The sequence below is a fragment of the Callithrix jacchus genome, chromosome 6 (assembly GCF_049354715.1).
Source record: "Callithrix jacchus isolate 240 chromosome 6, calJac240_pri, whole genome shotgun sequence".
NCBI classification, from domain to species: Eukaryota; Metazoa; Chordata; class Mammalia; order Primates; family Cebidae; genus Callithrix; species Callithrix jacchus.
In genome coordinates this window covers 2,904,450-2,924,724 of record NC_133507.1, presented here as the reverse complement: position 1 = coordinate 2,924,724, position 20,275 = coordinate 2,904,450, and the positions used below count along the sequence as shown (strand labels likewise).

Below are 20,275 nucleotides of genomic sequence, written 5' to 3'. Positions count from 1 at the left end.
CTTATAAAACAACAGTGGGTTTTATCTCCTGTCCGACTTGGCATGTATTTCTAGCCACAGTTGGAATTTTACTCACTGGAATTCTCTGTGCCACTGATAGTTAAGAGCAACACAAAATAACCCAGCGTGAAAGCAACATGGCACAGCCCCACCGTGAATGGTACCCTGGCCGGGAGAGAGCCTCGCGTGCTGGCCTGGGTGACGGAGCGGCCCTCCCTATCCCCACACGGGTGCCCTGGCAGCCTTGCCCTGCACTGGGTGCTGACCTGGACTGACGCCTGGCTCTTCCGCAGGCTCACCATCAACGCCGAGTGCCAGCTGCAGCTGCACAACTTCCCCATGGACGAGCATTCCTGCCCGCTGATTTTCTCCAGCTGTGAGTACCAGCCGGGCCTGGGGGGGTGCATGCTGGGTGAGGGGTGCCTAGCCCGGTGTGGCTTCTGTCACACAGCCATGGGGTTGACCACAGCATCCCTGCACACACAGAGGAAGCTGACGATGGCTTCGGTATCGGCCACTCAGGCATTCTCACTCTAGACATTGTCACGTAGGAGCAGTGTTATAAAATAGGTGATCTCAGTAACGCTGTGAGCAAGTTGACCCTTCAGAACATGGAAGGGTTCGGAAATCGATGAACCCTTATGCTCATGAGCTGTGCATACCATTTGGAAGTCTACAAAATTCCTAGGTAATATTTTAGAGTTAACGGTGTCTTTGTTAAATTTTTATTTATTTATTGAGACTGAGTTTTGCTCTTGTTGCCCAGGCCGGAGTGCAGTGGCACAGTCTCAGCTCACTGCAACCTCTGCCTCCTGGGTTCAGGCAATTCTCCTGCCTCAGCCTCCTGAGAATCTGGGACTACAGGCACGTGTCTCCGTGCCCTGCTAATTTTTGTATTTTTAGTAGAGATGGGGTTTCACCATGTTGACCAGGATGGTCTCGATCTCTTGACCTCGTGATCCACCCGCCTCGGTCTCCCAAAGTGCTGGGATTACAGGCTTGAGCCACTGTTCCCGGCCGATTTAATGTTATCTTAAAGGAAGGCAGTTTGTCTACTAAATAGAAAGATACAAATTTGTCTTCAATTTTACTTATATTTGTCTCATTGAATTGTTGTAAGATAATTTAATTTTTCATGGTATTTTATCCTCCAACATTTTACTCATGATAGATTTCACAGTTAACAAGTAATCCTTTGCAAGTTTTTAAAGACGACAGCTACTGCTAAGGATGAGTACATATAAAGGAATATCAAATCTATTTATAAAGGTTTTAAGTAAAAATCGAAATGGAGAGATACCTGGTGAATGAATTTACAATGGGGCATTTTAAGGGAATTAATCGCAGGTATTTATGTGTGATTTATAAGAACTCCGTTCATTGCGTTGGCTTTCTTTAAAATTGAATGTGGAACATGGCAATCTGATGAAATCTCCTGTTGAAGTTTCTGTGGTTTTCTTCATTGAGCGTCGTGGATCTTTCCCTGAACCTTTGAATGGACCATGCCATATGTTCGTCCCTTATTTCACTTTTGCTTCTGCTCCTTGCATGTGTGGGGCCCGTGGAGGCCCAGGTCCTGGTCCGCGGAGACCAGCAGAGCCCTGCACACCATGCAGGCGTTCTCACTGGAACCTTCTTCCTTTCTCTAATTGCTTCCCTCGTTGTGTCTCACTGTAAAATTGTGTTTAAGTCATTCACAGAGTCTTTTAAATGCTCAGTTCCAGGAGGGGATCGTCTGCACATGAGTTTACTGCCAGAAAGGAAAGTGCTTATATAAATTGTTTTTAAAAGATTTTTATAGAAATTAAATAATGTAAATTCTTAGACAATTCACACATACTACTCAGGGAAGTACCTGAAAGCGAATGCATTTCTGAATTAATTGGCAATGAGCATAAAGTACTAGGAAGAAATCTGGCATAGCACTAAAAATGGTTTGTGAGACCAAAATCACTTCTCTTTCCCAGTTTCTGGTGTGTCGTGGTATGATGGCTGGTCAGAGTGAATGTAGGAGCCGGGGGTGGACAGTCACATAGAGTGGCAAAAGTCACTTCCAGTGCATGAGCGAAAAAGTTATAGTATCTGAAAATCGGGGAGTGGCAGTATCAGATTTATGTTTAGCAGTGGTATGAAAGATCTTATAAGAGCGAAACTGAATGTAGACAGTTATATACCTATAAGGATGGCAAAAATCGGAAGCACTGGCACCGTAAATGCAGCGAGGGTGTGGGACAGCAGGAACTCTCACTCATTGCTGGGGAATGCACAGTGTCACTGTCCCTTTGGAAGACAGCTGGGTGGTCTCACACAGAGTTAGACATGCTGGTACTGTACGATCCAGACATTGCTCTTCTTGGCCTTCACCCAAATGAATTAAAACTTAATGTCCACATGGAAACCTGCATACAGGTGTTTATTGCAGCTTTATTCATAATTGCCAAAATTTGGAAGCAACCAAGGTGTCCTTTGGTAGAATGGATAAACCATGTCACATTCATGTGATGGAGTATTATTCAGTGCTACAAAGAAAGGAGCCACCAAGCCGTGAAGAGACGTGGAGGAAACTCGAATGCATATTTACTAAGCAAAAGAAACCAATCTGAACAGGCTGCATACTCTGATTTCAACTATATGACATCTGGAAAGGCAAAACTGTGTAAACGATCGAAGGGTCAGTGGTTGCCAGGAGTTGTGGGCAGAGGGAGGATTTTTAGGACAGCGAGACTATTTTATATGATTCTGTAATGTCGGACATATTTGTCCAAACCCATAGAATGTACGATACTAAGAATGAACGCTAATGTAACCAGTCCCTGGACTTTGGGTGATAACGATGTGTCAGTGTAGGTTCATTGATTGTAACAAGTGGACCACTCTGGTCGGGTGTTGGAAGGAGATGCTCGGTGCCACTGAGCACTGAGAACTGAGACAAAGGGTATTTCAGCTACATAATTTTTACTTCCTGGCCAGCAGGAAGGGTGCCCTCACTGGCCATCGTGCCATGAGAGTACAACGAACAAAGGAAAACACACAAATTTATTCCTTACGCATTTGGGGTCGTCCTTACTGTGTGTCTGATCTCTGTTGGCTGGAGCCAGACCTCACAACTTAAACTAAAGCCTGATTGGCTAATAACTTAAAACCTTTCTAAACAGGTAAAAGCAACGGTGAGCTGGGGCATGACTGTGAGCACATCCAGCACAGATATCTTGGTTAAAGTACAAGGACATGGAATGTACTGTGTGCCTGTAAGCATGGCGTGTCTAACAGCTACATAGGATGGGGCTTAACAACGTTATTAGCACACTTATTCTTTAACTTTAAAAAGGAGCTTTTCTACTTCCCACGTGGGGGACATGGATTGTTGGGGTGGCTGTTACGGGGAAAGGAGTACTTGGGAACTCTGTACTTTCTGCTTAGTTTTTCTGTGAACCTAATCCTGCTTCCTTTTTTAAAGTCTAGTAAAAAAAAAAAAAAAAAAACATTGGAGGTAAAGAAATCAGTTAAGGAGTCTATTGCAATCCTAAATGACAGTGTTCTGATAGAGCCATGTTATCAAATAAAAGAACCTTGGACTCCCAACATATAAAACAGTGCTTTAAAATAGAAGTTTTTGAACTCCTTTACATGTGTAGCATAAATTCATATGTATAGGATCCACTTTTTCATCCATGGGAAGAATACCACTGTTCTAATGAAGACACTCATTGATCTTCGGAGTGATGGAGGAGGCTGCATCTGAATCAGTTTCATACCCATTTCCACAGTATGGGTGTCCATATTCAGGAGAGGCCAGTCCTAATCCCAATAAGCAGCTGAAGGGAAGTGGTGTCCCTTCTGTGAACAGTCACCTTGCAATGTCATGGTACTTTTTGACACAGTACACTCCGAAGCTGTATTTTTCCACTGAACCATTTTACAATAACAAAGTTGAATAGCTAGTTATATCCACTATCACACAAATAAAAGTTAGGAAAACTGCTCAAAATGTACAGTAAGATTTAAAGTGATCATTAAAATGAGTAGTTAGTCTCATAAAGCTTGAACATCCTCCACTCATTCAAATTAGATTGTGTCCTATGTGCCTCTTCTGTTCAGAGCCTGCATGCATTTATTCAATAATTATTTAATGAGCACTTACTCTGTGCCAGGCACCAGGGATACAGCAGTGAACAAAATAGGTGAAGTGTTAGCCCTCAAGAACCTTCCATCTAGTAAGTAAATATATAATTTAGTGGGTGCTGTGAAGAAAGATAAGCTGGGTAAAGGGTTACAGAGAAGTTGGTGGGGAAGTAATATGGTCAGGAGGGCCTCTCTGAGGAGATGGCATTTGAGCATCGAGAACAAAGGGGAATAGGGCAAGAGTAGTCCAGGAGTAGAAAGAACCAGTGCAAGGGCCCGAGGTAGAAGAGTCCTTGCTATGCTTAAGAGCAGCACTGTGCTCAGGCTACGCAGTGTAACTGTGAATTTGGCATGACCTGGACAGATCATCTGAAAATACTCACCTACTTGCACTCTATCAAGTTGAGTGAAATACACAGTAAACTGACTGCTGGGAGTCAAGATAGATCCACAGAAAGAGAGTACCTGTCACACATTAGATATTCTCTATAAATATACAGCCCTGGTTTACTGATGATAAAGAAATAGTTTTCTCCCTGAAAGGCCAAAGACTGAATATCAGTTATGTTAATAATAGAAAGAACAATGAGTGAATTCAGAGTGGGGCTTGTTTACAGAATTCTGCCTTTCTCATTGACCTTAAAAATGAGTGTGAGAAGCTACCTGGTGTGCAGTGCTAGGCAGGCAAAAGCCTCCAACAGATTAGGGTGATAAAAGTATGCTTTTGTCTGAAAGAGCCAAGATCAAGGTGGAGGGTTTTTACTTAAGACAATATTTTACATACACATTACAGGACTTTGCTCACCATTTCTTGTTGGGTTGGTTATTGAAATGCTACAACGTAGCACTAAATATAATGAAAAGAGTCAAGATTTAGTTGGTTAGGTGAGTGAGGATTCAATGTCCCGTATGCTCAATCTTTTAAAAACACTAAGTATTTTAAGTAGGTTTCATAGCCTTTGTTCAACAAAAATTTTTAAATTGTGGTTTAAAATCAGAGCTACCGTTAGGGTAGCTCTGATTCTCTGAGTAGCGGAAGGAAGTCCTCTCAGTGACAGTGATATAAGATTTTCCCGTATATGCACAGAGGTGAGGCGGTGACATTTGATATGTGACATGTAGCATGTGAAAAGGTGTTCAGTGTCATCAGCTATGATTAATAGTGAATGTGAATTAAAACCACAATAAGCTACCACTGCATACCTATTAGAATGGGTAAAATAAAAAAAAACAGTGGGAATATGAAATCCTGGCAAGGATGTGGAAAACCTGGGTGCACTGCTGGTGGGAATGTGGAATGACACAGTACACTGTAGAAGGTTGACCAGAAGTTTCTTTTAGAACTAAAACCGCACTTACCATGTGACCTCGTGATTGCAAACTTGGGCATTTATGTCGGAGTAATGAACAGTTATGTTGACACAAAAATCTGTCTGTAAATATTCATAGTAGCCTCAAACCAGAAAGAACCCTCATGTCCTTCAGTGGTTAATGGTTAAGCAAACTGTTGGTACCTCCTTAAAATGGAATACTACTCACCAAGAAAAATGAACAAATTACTCATACATGCATCAACCTGGTGGGCAACAGCATTTCAAGCTGAGTGAAGAATGCCAGTTTCCAAAGGTTGCATATGTGGGATATCATTTACGTAACAGTCTCAAAACAAGCAGGAAATGAGGGCTAAGGTGGGGTTGTTAACTGTCTTTCATTATTGAAAATGAAAGAAGACCTAAGTAAGTGGAAACGCATCTTGTGTTGTTGAACTGAAATGCTAAGTGTTATTCAGATGTTTAAGGCCGGGCGCGGTGGCTCATGCCTGTAATCCCAGCACTTTGGGAGGCCGAGGCGGGTGGATCACGAGGTCAAGAGATCGAGACCATCCTGGTCAACATGGTGAAACCCCGTCTCTACTAAAAATACAAAAATTAGCTGGGCATGGTGGCGCGTGCCTGTAATCCCAGCTACTAGGGAGGCTGAGGCAGGAGAATTGCCTGAACCCAGGAGGCGGAGGTTGCGGTGAGCCGAGATTGTGCCATTGCACTCCAGCCTGGGTAACAAGAGCGAAACTCCGTCTCAAAAAAAAAAAAAAAAATGTCAGTACTCTCCAAGGTGATCTGTGGTGGTTTTCCTCTGTGCTGCTTCTCTTTCAAACTTGCACACACTTTCCTCTTATCCCCCAAGTAGCATCATGATCTGCCTATTTCTAAATATCTTCGTTCACAAATGAACACTTCTTGTGCTCTTTTACAGTATTTCTTAAATCAGAGCTGTCTGTTCAAAATACAATGCAAGTCACCAATGTAATCTTAGATTTTCTGGGAGTTGCATTTAAAAAAGTAAACAGAAACAGGTGGAGTTAATTTTCCTACTCCATTTTATTCAATACAGTCTATCCAGAATATTAGCATTTTGCCATACAATCAATATGAAAAAATTATCAATGAGCTATTTTAATAAAATAGCCTGAGATATTTTTATGCAGAGTCGTGGACACCATGTGCGTTTTATGGCAGCTCGCTTCCGTGTGGACTAGCCACGTTCCGCGGCTCTAGCCTGCTACAGCTCCATGCCACCGCGCTGCTGGAAAGCACGGTCTGAGACCCGCTCAGAGGCCCTCACACGAGCTGCACGTCTTCAAGCCCCTCAGTTTTGTTTAGTATCGGTCATGTTCTTGATTCCTCTTTTCCCATTTTTTTCTCCATGTTTATTTCCAGCACCCTTCTTGATACATGTCCTGTGCTCTCTAGTCTCAGTTCCAGATTTGAAATCCAACTATGAGATGTCTTGACTAACCGGAAGAGAAGCCATAGAATCTGTGCAAACATGCATGTATTCGTACGTGCATAAACTAAATCTCTCACACACACAAATAAGCCTTGTGATTCAGAAAGCTCCAAATCGCTCAGGCTTCTCTAAGCCCCTGCCTGTGCACTCACTGTTGGAACACACGTGGAGAAGGGGAGGAAAATACCTTCAGGTGCAATGTTGGCTGTGGTGGTCTCCGAATCAACCAGGACTGTTACTGATCGATAATTCAGCACTAACTGTGGAGCGAGGGGAGTCTTAAGCTAAGAAATTCCAGTCGTTTGTTTGTTGCCATTTGGCTCCTCCTCGAGGGCGATTCTGCTATCAATTCACATGCCCGAGCTGGTCGGGAATGTGGGGTCAGCGCTGCAGGCTGCCCTTGAGTGGGGCCAGTCTGAGAACAAGCCCTGTCCACCTCAGGAAGCGAAAACACACGTCCGCATCGCCTGTTGCTTTTGATGCTGGTGTCCTAGAAGTTATTGGCCAACACAGCTCTTGTGGACGTGCTGTTAACCAGGAACATGCTGGAAAGACCTGTGGTTGCTTCTTCCCCCTGCAGTGACGCCCCCTGCCCCAGGTGCCTGTTTTTTTTTTTTTTTTTTTTTTAAACATACTTGATATGAGGCGATGCCAGAAAACCAAAGGGCAGTGGAAGCTGATTTAAGATGATCCAGCCCCCACGATGAGTAGGTTCTGTGGCCCCGAGGTCAGATTCACTGCTACTGAGTTTGATTCAGGCACAGGTTCACGGCACTCTCTTTCCAAGCCACAGGTGTGTGCCAAGTGCTGACTGGGGAAAGATTTTCCTTGCATCGTGGGAGGACCGTGCTCCTAGGGAGGCTCTCAGCATCCCCAGGGCAGTACCATATGCATTCTGTGGCCAGTTTTGTCCCCTCCGGACAGCAGGGTGCCTGAACTAGACAGGACAGCTGCACTTATCTGTGTTGCTCTCGGGCTTTGCAATATTCACTGGCCATGCGGAGGTACAAACAAACCAGCAAACGTGTATTTTTAGGAGGCATCAATACGTCCTTCCTTCCTGTTTGCAGAGGGTGTAGAGCGCAGCCAGCTGTATTTCATTCTAAACCCTTGTTGATGTGACCTGGGGAGACAACCAAGCACTCTTTACTCATCCAGATGCTTTGTGTCTGGTGTGTGTGTGTTAAAATGAGCCAGGTCAAAATCTTGTCTTCCACCTGCTGCCCAAGTGCATGAATGAGGCAGGCCACTGCCAGATGCAGCGTCCCAACAGGTGGGGCCTACCTGGGCGCCCTTTGCTGTGGCAGAAAAGGAACACACTGCTCTGAGAGTCCTGTCTCCTAGTTGGAGGAGTTAATCTCTACATGGCAGGTTCTAAGGTGTCCGCAGAGGTCCTGTGTCCTCTCATATAGAGGTAAGAGGTCTGGACATCCAAAAGGAGCCCACCTTCCCATGTGAGGAAGGTTCCCAGGGCCCCGGCCTACCAGATGTGTGGACTTCAAAGTCCTAAATGCTCAAGCTTCCTCTTGAATCCACAAACTCTGGAAGCAGCTACAGGGAGCTCTGTGGCACGTCTGGCAGGCAGGTAGGAGTCCAGCAGCCTGGACCTGTGAGTGAGAATCAAGCTGTGGCCCTGGGAACAAGGTTTCCAATCAGGGACCACACCAGGCAGACCTCTGCCACAGGTGAGGTGGACTTTTGTCATCTCCTGCTGTGCCTGTCCCATACACTCCGCCCCTTGCCTTCTTCCACCCCTCCCTGTCCTTGCTTCCCATTCTTTTTTTTTTTTTTTTTGAGATGGAGTTTTGCTCTTGTTACCCAGGCTGGAGTCCAATGGCGCTATTTCAGCTTACCACAACCTCCGCCTCCTGGGTTCAGGCAATTCTCCTGCCTCAGCCTCCTGAGTAGCTGGGATTACAGGAACACGCCACCATGCCCGGCTAATTTTTGTATTTTTAGTAGAGACGGGGTTTCACCATGTTGACCAGGATGGTCTTGATCTCTTGACCTTGTGATTCATCCGCCTCGGCCTCCCAAAGTGCTGGGATTGTAGGCGTGAGCCACTGCGCCTGGCCCCTTTCTTCCCATTCTACAGACTTGCACACCTTGTAACGTGGGAGGCTGCGGGATGCGGTTAGGCTGGCTCTGCATTCCTGCTAAGATGGCAGTGAAGCTGCAGGGCTTTAGAATAGCTGCCCACCCACCCCCAGTAACTGACATCATCACTTTGGTGGAAACTCACCACAGAGGGCAAACCACTGGTGCACAGGATGGCACTGCTCCTTCTGCCCAGTCTTGAAGGTGGGTATTTTATTCCAGCCTTAGGTGACGTGATTTGTCCAGAGAGGTTAAGAACATGATCACAGCATTGATAAGAGGCTCACTTGAGAAGAGGACTGTGGCTTTGAAGGTCACAGCCTTCTCACTCCACTTAGGTGACCCTGCGTGCCTTGTGACAGGGCGCCTGGAGGCATGGTGCCTCTTCCTCAAGCCTCCCACAGCCGATGCTTGGGGGATAGGGCACCGGGACAGGAAGGCTGGGGAGGTGAACGGTGAGGGTGACGTTCAGCTTCCCTCAGATTCCATCACCCAGCAGTTCGCTCCTCCTCTTGAGTCAGGGGACCTTCATCTCTCTAAACCTCCCTCTCCCCATCTGCAAGGTGGGAATGACAGCAAGTTAATGATAGAACAGACTGCAGGTGCAGATGTTATAGATTCCCACTGGGTTATCCCAGAAAGCACTCAACCACGGGAGTGTTGTGGCTACGTGGCAGGTGCAGGTGTGAGGGACGATCGCACAGTGTCTCCATGGCCTCTGGAGTTCCCGAGGGAAAGAAAGCGCAGGTGTGGTAGACGCACTCTACACAGGCCAGGTCTTCAAGGGTGGAGAAGGCAGCCAAACTCGCTCAGCCATCAGCCTTTCATACTGGGTTTCTTACTTCTCCATTTTGAATAATCTGCCCAACAATGTACCTATGTCTTGCAAAGATTGCTTCCAAATACCACTCTGTCTGTTGAGTTAAAAATGCAACAGAGAGTATGATCCACACTCTCCTCTCCATAGTACAGAGGACTTGAAGGAGCCCCTGAGAGTTCTTGGAGTTATTGAGACATTCACTCTATCAAAGGCAAATTCTGCAAAAATGACAAGGTCAGAAAACCTTCACGTTTCTTACGTCTTGCATAAAGAAAAAACTGAAGTCAATAAAAATGGAACAAAAGCTTCAGCAGCAATCGTACTTCTGAGCACATGGGTATTGCCTCCTTGGTTCAGAGCAGTCAGACATTTTCTGTTTTTCGTGCAGTGTAATCCAAAAGGGCTGTCTTGCTCATGGGGCAGACAAACCCTGGAGAGGATACGAAAGACATGTGCAAAGCAACGACAACCTTGCAGGAAGAAAAGAGCCCTGTGCTACATCTTTCATGCTTCCGTTATGTGCTTTTGTGCAGTATTTGCTTTTTGAAAGCGATTTTTTAAGAACAGAGACTCAGTGATTCAAGCCTTTGTTTTAAGGTGCGTTCTGGAGGGAAAGAAGGGCAAGATGGCTGGGACACTGTGCTGAGACTTCAGAGGCATGAAAGCCTCTTTAAACTACTGAAGAGCTAGCCAGGTCAGCAACCCTCCTGCGTATTTACTGTGCAGTTCAGGATTTTCATGTTTTCTTCTTTTTAGATGTGGCTTCCCAGAATTAATTTTATTAGTGCAGTGGTGTAGAAGACATTTAATGGTGGGTTACTTTTTTCTGATAAAAATGTGATTTGCCTTTTTAAATATTTTTTTTCTTTTTTGCCCTACTCAAAGTCTTCATAGTTAGCATTATTTGAGGGTGGAGGGTAAAACAGCTAACCTCAAGCTGCTTTGTGTGTTATCGTTGTAGTTTATGATGCACGTATTCACGAAAATAGAAACCTTTTAAAAACTAAAAATCAAGCTTGAACCAAGCTGAGTGCCAGGGAAGCCCTGGCTCGGCCCCATGGGGGCACCTGACCTTCAGGGAGCTCAGTGCTAGAATGTGCTGGAATGTACCAGAACATGCTGGAACGTACTGGAATGTGCTGGAACGTACCGGAACATGCTGGAACGTACTGGAATGTGCTGGAACGTGGAGCCTGCACACTTCCGTGGGGGGTACATTCAGCCCATCAGCCTGTTGCATCCTTACCTTGACTTTTAAGTCCCTGTTTTCCTGAGCACCTTCACAGCTGAGGGAGTCAAGCAGGAAGAGGTGAGGTTGTTGCATCATCTCACAAAGGGCAAGGCTTTGAGCGGAGCAGAATAGCCAGGAAGTCTGCACTCTGGGATCAATACATCACACCCGAAAGGGGCTTGGGGTTACTGTCACCCCTATTGTTGCTGTTATTGGTGGAGGTCAGTCAGAGCCAACAGACACTCAGGCCACAAAGTATGAGATGCACACGGCCTCAGCATGCCCTGCCCTGGCTCGCCATTTGGGATGAAAACAAAAAAATAGATGGTGCAGTTTATCTCTGACAACTGTGTTGGCTGCAACCGTATTAGAGCCAGAAAAATTATTAGGAAAATGTCACTGCTGTGGCAGGGCTGTCAGGGATGTCTGAGGCTGTTGCCTGGCTCTTGGAGTTTTCAGAGACAGTGTTCCATTCTCCCCGGGCAATTAATCTTGAAAAGGAGTGAGTGTCAGCGAGGGAAGCTCAGGCTGCCACTGCCAGGTCAAAGGCTACATCCTGCTTTCCCACCGGGCTGACACAGGCAGTGGCCAGAGAGCAGTGAGGATCCCCCTTTTTTTTTGAGATGGAGTCCAGCTCTGTCAGCAGGCTGGAGTTCAGTGGTGTGATCTTGGCTCACTGCAACCTCCGCCTCCCTGGTTCCAGCGATTCTCCTGCCTCAGCCTCCTGAGTAGCTGGGATTACAGGCATGTGCTGTCACACCCGGCTAATTTTTGGATTTTAGTAGAGACGGGGTTTCACCATGTTGGCCAGGCTGGTCTCGATCTCCTGACCTTGTAAACCACCCACCTCGGCCTCCCAAAGTGCTGGGATTACAGGTGAGGACCCCTGTTCTGTGCACCTGTTTCCTGCTCATCTTCAGGGAGGCACATCATGACCCTGGTCCCCAGCTACCAATCTCCTTTTATAAATGGAAAAACCAAGTCCTAGGAAAACGAGTCAAACGCTGCTGCAGGGCCACACAGCGAGTGTGCGGTTGAGCCACAGTGTGAACTCACCCCTCATGTTCCAGGTGCAGGGTTCTCTCCACTACCCCAGCCTGTGTCCCCGGCTGCTGCCAGCACATCACCCCTTCCACGGCATTCTCCACCATCTCCATTCATCTGCTGCCCACTGCCTTCTCAATAACAGAGTGAAGAGCGTGGACCCACATGCCAGACAGGACTGCGCTGCTGCTTCCATTCCCACAGACCTTCCAGAGGGTTCGCAGGTTCTCGGGGGAGTCCTAAGGGACGGGAAAGACGCCTCTTTGAGGGGAGAAGCTGGAGCATTCTTCATCAGAGCATTGTGGACGTTATTAGGAAACAGCTTATTAAATTACACTAGGGTTTCCTGGAGTTCCCTTTCCCTGTGGTTTGTCTTTGATCCACCCCATGAACCGAGGCAGGGAGGCTGCCTCCTGGGTCCTGACTCCTTTGATTCCACCTGGACCAGGGCCTCCTGGCCGCTGAGCATTGCTCCTGCCTCACCTGCTCCTGCCTCCCAGTCTGGGCACTTGAGAAGCTTCACGTTGCTTCCCATTCTGCTCAGAGCTTAAAGCACAAGGGGAAGGGCTGGTTCCAGGATCACCTGGGCGATGCCAAGGGGCTGCACTCAGCAAGTGACAACAACATATAATAAAGTACCTCTCAAAACACACTTGCCACCAAAACTGTCTCCAAGACCCTGTCTGCTCTGAAACGTGACATTTTCCTTTCAGCTCCCCTGCCCTTCGCAGGGGCTCACGGGTGGTGCTGCTCAGTGCCTCAGGCTCATCCAGCCATCCACAGTTCAAAACAGGAAGGGAGATACTGGGAGCTGGCGCCTCCTCCCACATGGCAGCTGTTGGAGCTGCTTTAGCAGGGCGAGACCATCCTGGCCTGCAGAAGGCCCTGTGACCGGCCCTGCAGTGCCTCTGTCTTGAGCCAGGAGTGTCTCAGAGAGACCTGTGCCTTCTTGCCAGTTTAACAGCATGAAACGATAGAAATAAGAAATCTGGAAGCCAAATAGTTTTCCCTGCTGGGCCGCTGCAGCCTTACAGTAATTGGGAAGAAAGCCTGTCAATGTATTTTGATCTTAAATTGCTGTTTCCATGCACTCAATCAATATTGTCAGAAAAATTTGGACTTGTCTTCTGTGTGCCACTCAATGCTTTGTTCACCCTAGGTGCCTAATAGATATTTATCTGTGGGGGGCTAAGGTAAATCATTGGCATTAATAGCTTAAAATGATGCAACTCGTGTAATGCTTCATTTTGGGAAATGCAATTTAACTAAGTGGGTGGTTAGCTCATTAATAAGAATGTGTGCTGTTACCTATTCAGAACAAAGTACATCAAATAATTCTAAAGCCGTATCTCAAAGAACAGGAAATAAACAAAATAAAAAAAGGCACAGATGAGGCACATTCTTGACTAACTGTGATTATCTGGGAATAGAGCCAAACAACCCAGTTCTCATTTTTAATGGGAGCGTGAACAGAGGACTTGGTAAGGTGTGAATGTGCCAGACGGAGTGCCTGCGATACTTCTAGGCACCTTTCCTTTCTTTGGATGATCAGGACCTGGAAAAAATCAGGCAAGTTTATGCATTTTCACCCCTTGTGTTGCAGCTATGCCAGCAAGGCAGAGACTGTGGCTTTGAGGACAAAGCTTGCATGAAAAGGACATTGAGTTTGTGTGGGAGGCCGTCTTTCCAGAGAAACCAGCCAAGGCAGCGTCTCAGTCCTCCTCTTAGGAATAATGTGCTCTGTTCTAAGGGGTCTGGGGAGTGAGGAGCAGCATGCATTTTCCCCCAGTTAGGCTTATTCTGACCCCGCACCCTTTCTTTCATTAGCGTATGTCGGGTATTAGAGACACTGGGGCCAAGGCCCAGGCCTGGTTTAGAAGAGGGGTTTCCTTGATTATCTTAATACCTTAGCACTGTAAGGGGGTGACCTGTTTCTGTTTTTGTCTCTGTAGACGTGATGCAGGTGATGAAGGTCAATGCAAATGTTTTTTGCTCTTCAGTGTGTAGCTGAGCTCATTCTATTCTGTGACTAGTCTTTCTAAAGAAGTTTCATTAGAGTCTCATAGTAAAAAGTTAATATTGTATGGAAATTAGTATCTGAAATAGTCTCAATTTGGCTAAATTAAATACTGAGAACCTTTGTAAGGATATGTAAGTTTTATAATAAAGTTATTTTGATCATTGTCTAAAATTCTATAAAAATTAAGAAATTTGCATACCAACATTAAGCATACCAAGCCACAAATCAGTATGCTTCTTTCTGATTGTAGGTTGGCCAATTGGGAAATTGCCAATTGATGAACAGTTCTTTAAAATTTATATTTGAGTCTTGTCTCTGCCGCTTATTAACTGAGTAAGCTTTTGTATTTACTTGGAGGAGGGTTTAAGTCTAACTGTAGCAGTGGATCTGTATTTCTCTTTCATTTCTTTCAGTTTTACCTCGTGTCTTAATGTTCTCTCGTTGGGTACATGCACAATGAGGATTATTTTGTCTTCCCAGAGAATTAACACCTTATTATTGAGTAAGGCCACTGTCTGTTCTGGAAAAACTACCTTGTTCTGATGTGTGCTATGTCTGAAATTAAGACAGCTATTCTAACGTATTTTTGATTCGTGTTAGCATGGTATATATTTCCCCATTCTTTTCATTTTAACCTGCCTGAGTCTTTATGTTTAAAGTGAGTTTCTTTAGACACCATATAGTTGGGGCTTTTTAAGATTTGAATCTCCTCTGACAATCTCTGTCTTTTACTTGGCGTATTTAAAGCACTTACATTTAAAGTGATTGTTACTATGGCTACATTAATATCTACCATATTTAGATGTTAATCTGTTGCTTGTATTTGTTCTTTGTTTTCTTCTCCATTTTTTAACCTTTTTTGGTTTTAACTGAGCATTTTATGTGATCCCATTTCAATTTCTCTCTCAGCACATCAATTGTACTTCTTATAAAAATAGTAGTAGTTGCTTTAAAGTTCACACTTTACAGTTCTAACAAAGCAAAGCCTTCTTGCAAATAATATGATCCTGCTTCTCATGTAGTACAGAAACCTGGAGAGAGAATCCCTAATTATTTTATGCTGTATCCTGCAATATTGTTGCCCTTTATCTTACTTATCCATGTGTTATAATCCCACTGTTATTATTACTTTACAAAGTTATCCTTTGTAAAAATGAAAAAAGAACAAATACAATATTTTATTTCCTTCGGACTTTCTCTAGTATCCCTTTTTTCTTTATATAGATCCGCGTTTCTGGCATACCACTTTCCTTCTGCCTGATTAAATTATTTTAACATTTCTTGCAGGACAAGTCTGCTCTTGACAAATTCCCTTAGTTTTTGTTGTATGAGAAACTCTTGGCTGGGCATTGTGGCTCATGCCTGTAATCCCAGCACTTTGGGAGGCCGAGGTGGGTGGATCACCCGAGGTCAGGAGTTCAAGACCAGTCTGGCCAACATGCTGAAAACCCATCTCTACTAAAAATAAAAAAATTAGCCAGGGCATGGTGGTGCACACAGTAGTCCCAGCTACCCTGGAGGCTGAGACAGGAGAATCACTTGGAGCCTAAGAGGTGAAAATTTCAGTGAGCCAAGATTGCACCACTGCGCTTCAGCCTAGGAGACAGTGAGACTCCATCACAAAAAAAAAAAAAAAAAAAAAAGGAAGAAAGAAAGAAACTATCTTTCACTTTTGAAGAATAATTTATCTGAATATTGAATTCTAGTCTGGAGTTTTATTCTTTCAGCATTTTAAGTATTTCACTTACTCCTCTTGCATGATTTCTGCAAAGAATTATATTTGAATTCTTGTTCCTCTTTCTCAAATGTTAAAATTTACACCCTTCATTCCCTGACTTTTTCCAAAATTGACAGTTCTGACTTCCTGCGGTGTGAATATAGGATGCCAAACTGATCTTTTTAATGGTGTTTTATGTTTGTCTCTTTATTTATTTTAATCTTGGAGTTCTCTGGGCTTCCTGTTTTATAGTTCTGTGTCTGTCATTAACTTTGGAAGGTTCTTGGCCATTATTTTTATACTTCAAATACGTTTCTGCTTTCTTCTCCTTCTTCTGGTATTTCCATTATGTGTATGTTACACCTTTTGTAATTGTCCCATGGTTCATGGATGTTCTGGTCTTGCATTTTTTTTTTTTTGATGCTGTTTTCGATTGAGCTATTTTTATGCTCACCATTCCTTCCTTAGCTGTGTCAGTTCTACTGATGAGCCCCCTGCCCGAGGACATTCATCATTTCTGTTACAGTGTTTTTCATTTATATCGTTTCCTCCTCCGTGTTTCCAGCTCTCTGTTTATATTATGTAAGTTTTCTTGCATGCTGTTTACTATTTCCATTAGAACCCTTGACATATTAATCACAGTAATTTTACATGTGTTGTCTGATGCTTCCAACATCTGTGGCATATAGGAGCGTGGCTCTAATGACTGCTGTGTCTCTTTACATTGAGGTTTTTGTTTGTTTATTCTGTTGTTTGTTTATTTTTCTCTTTCTGGCATGCCTTATACTTTTTTAAAGCTAGACACACTGTGAGGTAAATCAGCCATTAGGATGAGCATTCACGTTAGTCTGACCAGGAATTGGGCTGTGGTTAATGTCTGCTGTAGCTTGAGGTGCCGGAGGCTTAAAGTGCCTCTAGGTTCTTGTGTTTGTTTCTTCTTTTGACTCTGGGCTTCCCTCGGGACTTCTCACAGAGACTGCACCTTGCCGTGCTTTCAGCATGCATCCACTTTCCTGTCCTGGAGCCCTGTTCCTGCGGTGGTTTAGGTGGAGGCAATGGGGGGCTGTTCTGTCATCTCACTGTTGCACCCTGGTCTTTAAGTGCAGCTGTTTTCCTGGACTGTGGCCTTCAGAAGTTTCTTTAGTGGCGCAGGTTTTCCTCCCTCACTCCTCTTCCCATTCCCAGCTACAGTGCCCCCAGTCTATTTCCTGGAAGCCCTAATCCCTGCTTACCGTGCCCACTTCCTTAAGTGAAACAGGAAGGTTTGAGGAGGCTTGACTGGGGGGGATACGGCTCTGGTAAGATCTTTCTCTGCTAGAGTAGGTCACTTTTATGGCAAATGCTCTGGCGTATTTCACAATGACTGATTTTAAGATAGCTCTGCCAGAGAAAATATGGAATCTTTCTTGCATTTTCACTTTGAGAACGTTGTAGGATTCCTTGAGGTGAAGCTCGGGAAAGCGTTGGGGGACCCCCTGGGGTGGGAGTCCCCCAAAAGCTTCTCAGTCTCATGCCACTTCACACTTAGCCGCCACTATTCATCAGAATGATTATTTCAGTTCTACCGGCTTGTGACCAGCTTATGACTCCTGCAGCTTCTGGTCCAGGTAGACAGATACCTGCCGTGACTCTATTAACCTGCCTGTACAGGTTTCGGGGGAAGCGGGGTTTGCCCTGTGGTTGCAGTCCTCTGATAGGTTCAAGAAAAGTCATTGCTTTTCATTTAGTGCAGCTTTTTCTCATTGTAAGGATGGGCGTGACAACTTTCACGCTTTTTCCATTTTAGAGCTGACACCAGAAGCATTTTCATGTGCCACTTCAGTCACAGCTGATGTTTAAGAGTTGGGGTTTTCAAAGGCAGGTGTCATTAAAACTTGAAAGCAAAGACTGCTGACTGAAATTTGTAATGAATGTTGTATACTCCATTCATTACTGGACACAGTAGGAGTCTCAGGTTGGTGAATGAAGGAATCAAGCTGCTTGGTCTTCGCCTTCAGGGACCAAACAGGGTCAAGAGAGGCAGGCTAGGAGTTAAAGAACAGCAGCTGGCGTTCACCGCGCACTTACTAGTGTGATAGAGTTCTAAGTGCTACCTTCGTGTATTGATGAATTAATTTAGCTCTTACAGCAAAAGCCAGTGTGATAGGACTATTATTCTCTTCGTTTTTTCAGATAGGGATACTGAGGTTCAGGGTACATAAGTAGCTTGTTCAAGGTTATGTGACTCATAAGGGTGTAGCCAAGGTTCTAAAACAAGCTCCAAACTCATTCTCTTAACCGCTGTACTTCGTCTCTTTCCAGCGATTAAGTGCAGACAATAAACTAACACATAGTAATGCACACCGTGATAAGGGAGCCAAGCCAGATAGCAGGTGTTTGTCCTTGTGAATGGTGTGTACGTGTATGTGTAGGTGTGTGTGTGTGTGTATGGTGTGTGAGTGCACTTCTATATGTGTGTATGGTATGTGTTGGTGTGAGCTGGTGTGTGTATGGTGTATGTGTATCGTGTGTGTATGGCGTGTGTGTTTGGTGTGTGTATGGCGTGTGTGTATGGTGTATATGTGTACGGGGTGTGAATGCATTTGTGTGTGTGTGGTGTGTCTGTGTATCATGTGTGTATGATGTATGTATGGTGTGTATGTGTGTATGGTGTGTGTGTGCCTGTATGGTGTATGTCTATGGTGTATATGTGTATGGTGTGTGACTGCATTTGTGTGTGTGTGGTGTGTCTGTGTGTGTATCGTGTGTATGGTGTGTGTATGGTGTGTGTGTGCCTGTATTGTGTGTATCTATGGTGTATGTGTGTATGGTGTGTGACTGCATTTTGTGTGTGTGTGTGTGTGTGTATGGTGTGCTTATGTTTGTGCGTGTATGGTGTTTGTGTTTATGGTGTGTGAGTGGTGTGTGTATGGTTGTGTGTGTGTATCTTGGATCCTTTTAAGACTGCGTGACTTAGGGATTCTGCCAGACCATTCAGCTAATCTCCGTCTCGTGATCACTGTCACAGCATAAATGCAGACCCGCAGTGAGAGGACGAGGACTCAGGGAGAGCACGTTTATCCCTTGCATACTTCACGGGGTGGCGGAATGGGATCTCGGCCAATTTCTCTTTTTCGTTTAGCTGAAGCTTAGAAAAATAATCCAGGAAATCCCACAAGATGTAAATCCAGGGTGAGCCGAGCAGATTGATAGTCTTCTAATTAGTAGTAAAAATATTTGAGAATTGAACCCTAGGAAGGAGAACACCAGGGGATGGTGAGTGTGTCTGGACACGGAACTGTGCTGCCTGCTGGTCAGTTGCTATTTCCATCTGACCTACAAGACAGGTGCTCACGCCACCCCACACTGCCCCAGGGAGGCAGGCCAGGAAGTTTTCTCCCCGAGGCAGCAGTCACATGCCAAACCCTTGGGTGAGACTGGGCTTGGCCATGGGTTCCGAGGATTGAGCTTGAGAAAGGAGCTCAGTGTCTTCCCCACACCCCACGTTCCACACAGAGGCAGGGGTGATACGGCGCAAGGCGGAGGGTGCAGTGCCAGTGCAGGGATAGCAGCACCTAACTCACAGGTCCCCAGCACATGCTCACAGGGTAAGCAATTGCTGTCTGCATTTTCTTATTTAATATCACGATTGCTGACAAAGAGCCATTGAAATGGAGCGGATCACTTGATGGTTGGGTGTCCATTAGGTATTTGAAGTGTGACATCTACAAACCTCCCAGATTCTGTGTTCCTTCATGTTCTTTTCCCGTTTATTACACAAAACTCCTCCTTCGCAGAGCTGAGAATCGTCCTTGATGTTTTTCCTTCCCGCTCTCTCTTTGTTGGGACCCTGGCAGTTTCCTCTTGCCCTCACCCGGGCACCTACACACTGTTCTCACCAGAGCAGCCAGACTGGTCAGCTGTGTCCCTGCAGCCAAACTCCACCTCACTGGGAACATAAGGCCAGTCCTGACCATGGCCCCAGGCTTCCCTGTACTTGCCCAGCCACTCTGCTGCCTCCTGTATGGGCTCGGCCATAGGGCACCCGTGTCTCCCATACTCATTGGGCACCTGGTCGGGACCCTGCCGCAGCTCTCCTCTTACACTGGTGGATCTTCCTCCCACTGACATGCACATAGTTTTCTTTTTCTTTTAGTTTTCTTTCTTTTCTTTTCTTTTTTTCTTTTTTTGAGGTGGAGTCTCGCTCTGTGTGATCTCAGCTCACTGCAGCCCCTGTCTCCAGGGTTCAAGCAATTCTCCTGCCTCGGCCTCCCGAGGAGCTGGGACTATGGTATGCACCACCACACCCAGCTAATGTTTGCATTTTTAGTAGAGATGGGGTTTCACCATGTTGGCCAGCCTGGTCTCAAACTCCAGACCTCAAGTGATCTGCCTGCCTCAGCTCCCAAAGTGCTGGGATTACAGTGAGCCAGGGTGCCTGGCTGGCATGTGCAAGGT

The 20,275-nt window shown here is 45.4% G+C and overlaps 1 protein-coding gene across 6 annotated transcripts in view; it reads left to right on the top strand.

Annotated features, from left to right (window-relative positions):
* Positions 1-20,275, top strand: part of GABRG3 (gamma-aminobutyric acid type A receptor subunit gamma3) — a 530,709-nt gene that overhangs the window by 337,866 nt on the left and 172,568 nt on the right. For all 6 annotated transcript variants that reach the window (XM_078375676.1, XM_078375675.1, XM_035306449.3 and 3 more), the window contains one exon: positions 294-376. In XM_078375676.1, the coding sequence (XP_078231802.1) occupies positions 294-376 (83 nt within the window). The remainder of the gene's footprint in view (positions 1-293; positions 377-20,275) is intronic.